A 9952-nucleotide genomic window follows, 5' to 3' on the forward strand; every position below is an offset into this window, starting at 1 on the left:
CGTGTTATTATTTTATAAGTTTCACAAATATAGACCTCCATAACGCTCGGTTACATTATTATTTTTTATTTATTATTATTTTGGGCCACAAAGACGGACTTCCACACACACACGCGCGCGCGCGCGCGCGCGCGCACGCACGCACACACACACACACACACACACACACAAAATCACTTTGACAAAAGGGCACTTTGGGCATTAAGGGGCTACTTGAATTTCCATTTTGTATATGTGTATTAAATTACTAAAAAAAAAGGGTTGAGATTTGCACATTTGAATATATGTAGTTTAAGGCATAAGGACACTGAGTTGTGTTCAATTTTGCATGAAAATAATATTAATGTGATGGCCATCACAGAAACACACTTAGATAAAAAATATACAAGAATCAGAGTTAGCTATGGCTATAACATATTTAGACTGGATAGAGATCAGCTGACGTGCTGAGGTAAGCGTATCGTCTCACTTCCTGTTTCTGGTTGCTGCCTTACGAGTAGTGTGCGTTTGTCGCTCTTGTTCCTCTGAGTGTAATTTGCTCTGTGTTTTGTTACAGCGGCCTTTTATCCGCGCTCTAGAGTAACATTAGTTCTGCTCAAGCACCCATAAATCTGTTTATTTAGCGACCGTCAATTTTATTTGTCTACGCGCTTGTCTGCTCTGCTAGCTATACCAACTTAGCCTAGCAGCTAGCGATGGCTTCTCCCAGTCCCTCTCCAGCTCTCTCCTGCTTGGTGTGTCACATGTTTAGCTACTCCTCTGCCTCCTTTAGTGATACTGGTACGTGTAATAAATGTAGTTTATTTGGTGAGTTGGAGGCGAGGCTTAGTGAATTGGAAGCTCGGCTCCGCACCATGGAAACAAAACCATTAGCTATAGTTAGCCAGGCCCCCGTAGTCGGTGCGGACCGACCAAATGCAGCTCCGGCTAGCCGTCCCTCGACAGCTCCCGAGCAGCCGGGAAACCAGGGAGGCTGGGTGACTGTTCGAAGGAAGCATAGTCCCAAGCTGAAGTCCACGGGTCACCACCAACCGCTTCATGTTTCTAACAGGTTCTCCCCACTCGGCGACACACCCGCTGAGAAACCAACTCTGATTATTGGCAGCTCCATTTTGAGAAATGTGAAGTTAGCGACACCAGCGACCATAGTCAAATGCCTGCCGGGGGCCAGAGCGGGCGACGTCGAATCAAATTTGAAACTGCTGGCTAAGGATAAGCGTAAATACCGTAAGATTGTTATTCACGTCGGCGGTAATGACACCCGGTTACGCCAATCGGAGGTCACTAAAATTAATGTGGAATCGGTGTGTACATATGCTAAAACGATGTCGGACTCCGTAGTTTTCTCTGGACCCCTGCCAAATCTGACCAGTGATGATATGTTTAGCCGCATGTCATCGTTCAATCGCTGGCTGTCGAGGTGGTGTCCAGCAAACGGTGTGGGCTTCATTGATAATTGGCAGACTTTCTGGGGAAGACCTGGTCTGATTAGGAGAGACGGCATCCATCCCACTTTGGAGGGAGCAGCTCTCATCTCTAGAAATCTGACCGATTTTATTTATGAACCTAACCCCTGACAACTCAGAGTTGAGACCAGGAGGCAGAGCTGCAGTCCTACACGCTTCTCTGCGCCTCCATTAGAGCAGTTACCCACCCAACACTCCATAGAGACTGTGTCTGCCCCCCGACCACGTAAACTAAGTAAACCAAAAGTACAGAGAAGAGGAGTTAAACATAAGAATCTAATTAAAATTAGAACAACCTCTGCAATAGTACAACAAGATAGGAGAATTAAATGTGGACTCCTTAACATCAGATCTTTGTCCTCTAAAGCTGTTCTAGTAAATGAGTTAATATCAGACCATAATATTGATTTATTTTGTCTGACTGAAACCTGGCTGTGTCCTGAAGAGTATGTGAGCCTAAATGAAGCTACTCCTCCGAGCCATATTAATACCCACATTCCTCGAGGCAGCGGCAGAGGAGGTGGAGTTGCAGCCATTTTTGACTCAAGCCTTTTGATCAACCCTAAACCTAAACTCGACTATAACTCATTTGAAAGCCTTGTTCTCACTCTTTCTCATGAGAAATGGAAAACAGTGCAGCCACTTTTATTTGTTGTAGTATACCGCTCTCCTGGTCCTTACTCCGAATTTATAGCTGAGTTCTCGGAGTTTCTATCAAGTTTAGTTCTTGAAGCAGATAAAGTAATTATTGTAGGTGACTTTAATGTACATGTCGACGTTGATAATGACAGCCTTAGCACTGTGTTTATCTCAGTATTAGACTCAGTTGGCTTCCGCCAGAATGTACATGAACCGACTCACTGTTTTAACCACACCCTCGACCTTGTTCTGACATATGGCATTGAAATCGAAGACTTAATAGTCTCCTCACAGAATCCTCTTTTATCAGACCATCATTTAATAACTTTCCAATTCATATTACCAGACTACCAGCCAGTAGGCAAAAATTCTTATACCAGACTCCTGTCTGATAGTGCTGTAGCTAAATTTAAGGATATGATCCCATCAGTATTTAATTCAATGCCATGTCTCAATACAACAGAGGAGTCTTATGCTAACGTTAGTCCCTCCCAGATTGACTTCCTGGTTGATAGTGCTACAGGATCGTTGCGTATGACACTTGACTCTGTTGCTCCCCTAAAAAAGAAGAAAATTAAACAGAGGAGGTTAGCTCCATGGTATACTCCTCAAACCCGCAAATTAAAGCAAACTTCACGGAAAATAGAAAGGAAATGGCGTTCTACCAATTTGGAAGAATTTCGGTCCGCCTGGCAAGACAGTCTTAAAATATACAGGAAAGCCCTCCGCAGTGCCAGGGCAGCCTATTACTCTGCACTAATAGAGGAAAATAAGAACAATCCCAGGTTTCTCTTCAGCACTGTAGCCAGGCTGACAGAGAGCCATAATTCTGTTGAACCATGTATTCCTTTAGCTCTGAACAGTAATGACTTCATGAGCTTCTTTAATGATAAAATTCTAACTATTAGAGACAGAATTCATCGACTCCTGCAGTTAACAGGTACTGTTTTGTCTTCAAACGCAGAAATCGTAGAAACTGTTACTCAGTCTGTCGCAGTTTTAGACTGTTTTACTCCTGTTGACCTTCACCAACTAATTTCAATAATTTCATCATCAAAATCATCTACCTGTATTTTAGATCCTATCCCGACTAAGCTGTTTAAAGAAGTATTACCTCTAATTGACTCTTCAGTTTTAGACATGATCAATCTCTCTTTATCAACAGGCTACGTACCACAGTCCTTTAAAGTAGCTGTGATAAAACCGCTACTGAAAAAGCCTACTCTTGATCCAGGGGTTTTAGCCAACTATAGACCGATATCCAACCTTCCCTTTCTCTCAAAAACTCTTGAGAAAGCAGTTGCCAATCAGCTGTGCGACTTTCTAAACAATAATAGTTTATTCGAGGATTTCCAGTCAGGATTTAGAGTGCATCATAGCACAGAGACAGCACTGGTTAAAGTTACAAATGACCTTCTAATTGCATCTGATAAAGGATTTGTCTCTGTACTAGTCTTACTGGATCTTAGTGCTGCATTTGACACCATTGACCATGGCATCCTATTGCAGACACTGGAACATTTCATTGGCATTAAGGGAACTGCGCTAAGCTGGTTTAAATCCTACTTGTCAGATCGCTCTCAGTTTGTACGCGTTAATGACGACTCCTCTGTGCTCACTAAAGTCAGCTATGGAGTTCTGCAGGGTTCTGTGCTTGGACCAATTCTATTCACCTTATATATGCTTCCTTTAGGTAAGATTATCAGGAAGCACTCAATAAATTTTCATTGCTATGCAGATGATACCCAGCTATATTTATCAATGAAACCGGAAGAAACCAGTCAGTTAACTAGACTACAAGCATGTCTTCATGACATAAAGACCTGGATGACCTGCAATTTTCTGATGCTAAACTCGGACAAAAGCAGTTATGGATGGCATTGCGCTGGCCTCCAGCACCACTGTAAAGAATCTGGGAGTTATCTTTGACCAAGACATGTCCTTTCACTCCCATGTAAAACAAATTTCAAGGACTGCCTTTTTTCACCTACGTAATATCGCAAAAATCAGGCATATTTTATCTCAAAATGATGCAGAAAAACTAGTCCATGCATTCGTAACTTCCAGGCTGGATTATTGCAATTCTTTACTATCAGGCTGCCCAAATTCGTTGCTGAATATTCTCCAGTTGCTCCAGAACGCTGCAGCACGTGTTCTGACAAAAACCAGGAAGCGAGATCATATTTCTCCAATACTCGCCACTTTGCACTGGCTCCCTGTAAAGTTTAGAATAGAGTTTAAAATTCTCCTCCTTACTTACAAAGCCATAAATGGCCAGGCACCTTCTTATCTTAAAGAGCTCATAGTACCTTATTGCCCTACTCGAACACTGCGTTCCCAGAATGCAGGTCTACTTATGGTTCCTAAAGTCTCAAAAAGCAGAACAGGAGTCAGAGCATTTAGCTATCAAGCTCCTCTCCTGTGGAACCATCTTCCAGTCTTTGTCCGGGAGGCAGACACTGTCTCTACATTTAAGAGTAGGCTTAAAACTTTCCTTTTTGATAAAGCTTATAGTTAGGGCTGGCTCAGGCTTGTCCTGGACCAGCCCCTAGATATGCTGCTATAGGATTAGACTGTTGGGGGACATCCAAAGATACGCCGAGCTCCTCCGTCCTTCTGTCCCTCTCCATCCGCACGCTCTCATGTCCTACCACGGCGTGTTACTAACTTAGCTCCTTCCCCGGAGTCTCTGTGCTTTGTCGTCTTGCAGGTTCCCATGGACAGTGGCTGAATCTGGATTGTGGATTTCAGCTGCGTCTCCTGCCTTGGCCCTGCCTGACATCCACTGCAACTGCTACTGCTGTTATTACATCCACTGTCACTGTTACTGTGACTGCATGTCTGTCTCTCTGTCTCTGTCTCTCTCTCTCTCTCTCTCTCTCTCTGACTGCTTTTCTTTCTGTCTGTCTGTCTGTCTGTCTGTCTGTCTGTCTGTCTGTCTGTCTGTCTGTCTGTCTGTCTGTCTCACTCTCTCTCTCTTGCTCTTCCTCTCTCACCCAACCGGTCGAGGCAGATGGCCGCCCACCCAGAGTCTGGTTCTGCTCGAGGTTTCTGCCTGTTAAAAGGAAGTTTTTCCTCGCCACTGTCGCCAAGTGCTTGCTCATGGGGGAATTGTTGGTTTCTTTGTAGATAAAAGAGCTTGGTCTGTACCAGCTCTATATGGAAAGTGTCCTGAGACAACTTCTGTTGTGATTTGGCGCTATACAAATAAAATTGAATTGAATTGAATTGAATTGAATTGAATAGATGGAAATGGGGGAGGGACGGCATTTTACATCCAGGACCATATCCCTGCAAAAATGAGGAAAGACCTGAATATGAAAGGTGTGGAAGCGCTATGGCTTCAAGTACATTTACCATATATTAAGCCAATCTTAACATGCTGTTGTTATAGACCACCTAACTCTGGTATTGAATAATTAGATAATATTTGTACAATGTTGCAAAATGTAACAGACTCTGACTATGACCTATTATTTGCTGCTGATATGAATGTGGATTGGTTTGCTAATTGTTCAATGAGAAGAAAGTTGAGTGACGTAATCGCTGTTTGCAACTTGTCTCAGATAGTGAAACAACCAACAAGAATTCATATTAATCGCGATGGTTCATATTCATCTACATGCATAGATCTTTTTTTTTTTTTTTTTTTTTTTTACAAATGCCCTGGAAAAGTGTTCCAAAGCTATCTCTGTATCTGTAGGTATTAGTGATCATAATTTAATTGCTACAACTTGGAAAGCAAAGGTGCCTAAAACTGGCCCGACAATTATTCATAGAAGAATGTGTAAGAGATTTTGAGGATAATTTTGTTGAAGACACAAAAAATGTGAATTGGGATTTGGTTCTTGAATGTAATGATACAGAGTCTGCTATGTCAATTTTCACAAAAATTATTTTCAAATATTTGTGACAGACATGCCCCAATGAAAAAGCATACTGTTAGGAAGATCAAAGCCCCCTGGCTGGATGATGAGCTAAAAAAGAGTATAAGAGAGAGATTTGCTGAAGCAGTCTGCGGTGGCATCTGGTTGCCATGCCGCTTGGCAAGAGTATAGAGCTTGTCGGAATAAAATAACTAAAATGAATAGACAAAAGAAAAGAGATTACTATCAATGTGAATTTGTGGAATGTAAAAATGACTGTAAGAAAATTTGGAGAACACTTAATGAAGCAGTTGGTAGGAATAAAATGGGCAAAGTGCCCTTGTTCATAGAGGTAGAGGGTGTTTTTATAACTAAGCCAGTGGATATTGCAAATTACTTTAATAATTTTCTCATTAATAAAGTAAATTTGATTCAAGATCAGATGATAGATGTTGACAATAGACTGTCAGATTCTATAATAAAGAATAAGATTATGAAGGATAAACTATGTAGTTTTCAATTTAAGAGGATAAGAGTAGAAGTGGTCGAAAAACTTTTGCATTCCAATAAAAGTGACAAGCCATGTGGTGTTGATAATTTAGATGGTAGGTTACTGAGGCTGGCGGTTAAGTCTATTCAGGAGCCGATATGCCATATCTTCAATTTAATTATTGAAAATGGTGTTTATCCACAGCCATGGAAGATTGCAAAGGCTGCTCTGCTGACAAAAAAGATAACAGGGAGCCTTTTGCAGGTCCAAATAGTAGGCCTGTGAGTATTTTACCAGTTTTAAGCAAATTAATGGAGAAAATAATATGCAAGCAAATTCAATGTTATTTTGAAGAGAATAACATCAACTCTGAGAGACAACATGCATATAGTAGTAAGTAGTAGTAGAAAGTAAGCATAAGTAGGCTATTCCACGCGCACAGCTCTTACATTGTTAACTGAAAATTGGTTTGAGTATATTGATAGGAAGTCCATGGTTGGTGCTGTGCTTTTGGATTTTAGCGCTGCATTTGATATTACTGATCATGAATTACTACTTAAGAAACTTGTGGCATATAATTTCAAAGCAGAAGCTATCAAGCTTATGAACAGTTATTTGGTGAATAGACAGCAATGTGTAATGTTTAATGGCAGTTTTTCAGATATGTTAACCCCTCAATGTGGTGTCCTCCAAGGGAGTTGCCAAGGTCCGTTGCTCTATTCTATATTTGTAAATGATTTACCACATGTACTTAAAAGTGCATGTATGGAGATCTATGCGGATGACACTAAAATGTATGTCTCCGCAGAAAATGTAGGGTGTATTAATAAGTTGTTGCAAGAGGATTTGATGATGGTGTTAAAATTTGACCAAAGGCTGGCATGTAGCCTGGTAACATTTTTGTTTAACATCTTCGTAAACCAAATAAATTGTTATTACATCTAAAACCCATCAATACTCGACATGGCTATGCAACCAGCTATGCTTCTGGTGTCTGTTTACTCTCCCTCTACCAAGAACTAATGCACTAAAGAGGATTACAATGTAGAGAGCACTAACATATTGGAATAAGCTTCTACCATATTTAACCATGATAAATAATAAAGCAAGATTCAAAAATAAATTAAGAGGAGCAGTACTTAGCAAGGAAGTCAGTTTCTAGTTAGTTGGTTTATTCTGAAATTCTGAGTGTGTAAAATGGAATAATTTTTGTTGTTTTGGTTCTGGTTGTTTCAATAATTTAAGGGTTGAATTCCATTACATCTCAGATCATTTTTGTTTAGATTTAGTTATGTTTAATGGGAATGGTTGTATTTTTATTGTATTATGTTTGTTTTATGTTAAGTTTGAAATGCAAATTCTTGGTCCCCAGGAAGAATAGTCTTCACTGCAGTGAGGACTAATGGGGATCCGTAATAAATAAATCCGCAATAAATAAATAAATCCGTAAATACACATATATGTATGTATATATATATATATGTATGCATACATACATACATACATACATACATACACACATACATACATACATACATACATGTATATAGGCATATATGTATGCCTATATACATACGTGTGTGTGTATATATGTATGTATATGTGTGTGTGTGTGTGTGTGTGTGTGTGTGTGTGTGTGTGTGTGTGTGTGTGTGTGTGTGTGTGTGATAAATTCTAAATGTCCCTTGAATTATTACTTTAATACTGTTATCAACAAGGAAAAGTGGATAGGCTTGCTTTGAGCAAATGTTTTTTTAATTGAAAACAACAAAGTGTAGTGTTATGTTTCACACTAACATTTTCACTTTGAGCAGTCATTCACATTTGAATGAATCAAATCTCACACAATATAACACTGTCAATAAACAGATGACAAAAAAAAATAGATACTTGGTTACAAAAAAGCCCCTTCAACAACCCTTTCTAAGGGATCAAAACAGGGTGATCCAAAATAAAGTTACAACGTGCACGTCATTGTAAACCCTAACCCTCAGGCTATAGTGCAGTTAAACCATGGCTTAACTTTCCTTTCTTAAGTTTCCTTTGAACATAGTAGCACCCATATGCCTCCGTCGAAAGCCACCCATTGTCGCCTGGTTTTGACAAGGAGGCGGCAGAGAATTTGCATTAGCTGTGTGTTTGGCCATCAAGTGGTATTTCAGACTGGATGTGCTGCAGTGATAATTCAGTTCACACCGACAATACACACAGATAACTTTGGTCTTGTCAGTCGACCCATCTGGCAACTTTTTGAAACTAAACTTTCTATTCAGAATCTTGTTCGCATCCAATTCGGCGTTTTGCACTTGACATCCACACAAACCGGTAGCCTACTCTTGTAGAACTAGCAAGCAGACAAGACCAAACACGTGCGTGGGGGATGCCTGTTGTTTTGCTTCCGATTTAGAATCAGATCCTGTAGTTTTTCTTACCTTACTAGCAGTGGCCACAGCTTATAAAAACTACAAGTTCACTAGGTCACAAAGAGTGTTAATCTCGTCAAAAAAAAAAAATGACGGCATTAAAATTGATTAGCGTTAACGCGTTAATAACGCGATATTTTTGACAGCACTAATATATATATACACACACACACACACACATATATATATATATATATATATATGTGTGTGTGTGTGTGTTTGTGTGTGTGTGTGTTGTGATTTTTCCTTTGGTTTCATCTCAGGATATAGTTTGTTAAGCTAATTGAGTTGTCTCAATTAGCCATTTGAAATTGAGCTCTTTAACGTCCATGTCTTAGAGATATTACATTCAGGTTATGTCGCAGCAAAATGTAAACACTAAAATTTAAAGTCATGAAGACAAAATGATTTGAAATGAGAGAGACATTTCTAATAACACAAATCTGAAAAATGCATAGAACATTCTGTAACATGCTCAGCACATTACTGAGTAAATATATTTGAAATCGAAACAGGCAATGACAGTGTTTGTCTGGAGAACTGACTCAACCAAATGTCAGGCAGTCATGGATCCATGCAGCTGATGACTTCATGACTAAATTTACCTCTGATCTTGCAATGCCCTTTACTGTCTGTTTGGTGACAAATGAACCTGATTAATCAGTGTCATAGCTCACGTGTTCTCTCAAATGAACTGAGAGGAATTAGAGGTCATGAGGAGACTGAGACAGCAGTCGGAGATTGTGGCAAAAGACAAGCTGTTCAGTGTGATGACTCATATGTGAACCTCATTGCACATGGTGCAGCCCACCAGCCTGTATCACATTATTGCTACACAAACACCAACCCTATTACCAGAGAGAACATACATATTGGATGATTCTGCAAAGCCCTGGATTACGGTTAATGTTTTAGCATCCCTTAACAAAAAGTAGTATACTTGAAGTTCATCTTATGAAGTATGCTTGAGTATAAGTATAGCAAGTATATTATGGACCATGTACTTGTAGTGTACTAGAAAGTATACTAATTTAATACTTCTTCAGACTAAATTGGAACATTTTCAAG

General features: G+C 39.8%; 1 protein-coding gene and 1 pseudogene across 1 annotated transcript; both read left to right on the forward strand.

Moving 5' to 3' along the window:
* Positions 1–695: 695 nt before the first annotated feature.
* Positions 696–2659, forward strand: LOC139350966 (uncharacterized). The gene has a single exon (XM_070992647.1). It carries the CDS (start codon positions 696–698, stop codon positions 1575–1577), a length of 882 nt encoding a protein of 293 aa, XP_070848748.1. The 3' UTR covers positions 1578–2659.
* Positions 2660–3782: 1123 nt separating this feature from the next.
* Positions 3783–4623, forward strand: LOC139350968 (uncharacterized; annotated as a pseudogene).
* The last annotated feature ends 5329 nt before the right edge of the window (positions 4624–9952 follow it).

The sequence above is a fragment of the Chaetodon trifascialis genome, chromosome 22 (genome assembly GCF_039877785.1).
Source record: "Chaetodon trifascialis isolate fChaTrf1 chromosome 22, fChaTrf1.hap1, whole genome shotgun sequence".
In the NCBI taxonomy this organism is placed as follows: domain Eukaryota; kingdom Metazoa; phylum Chordata; class Actinopteri; order Chaetodontiformes; family Chaetodontidae; genus Chaetodon; species Chaetodon trifascialis.

Excerpts from the sequence above, each read along its gene's own strand:
- LOC139350966 (XM_070992647.1), top strand. The coding sequence starts at position 696 with ATGGCTTCTCCCAGTCCCTCTCCAGCTCTCTCCTGCTTGGTGTGTCAC.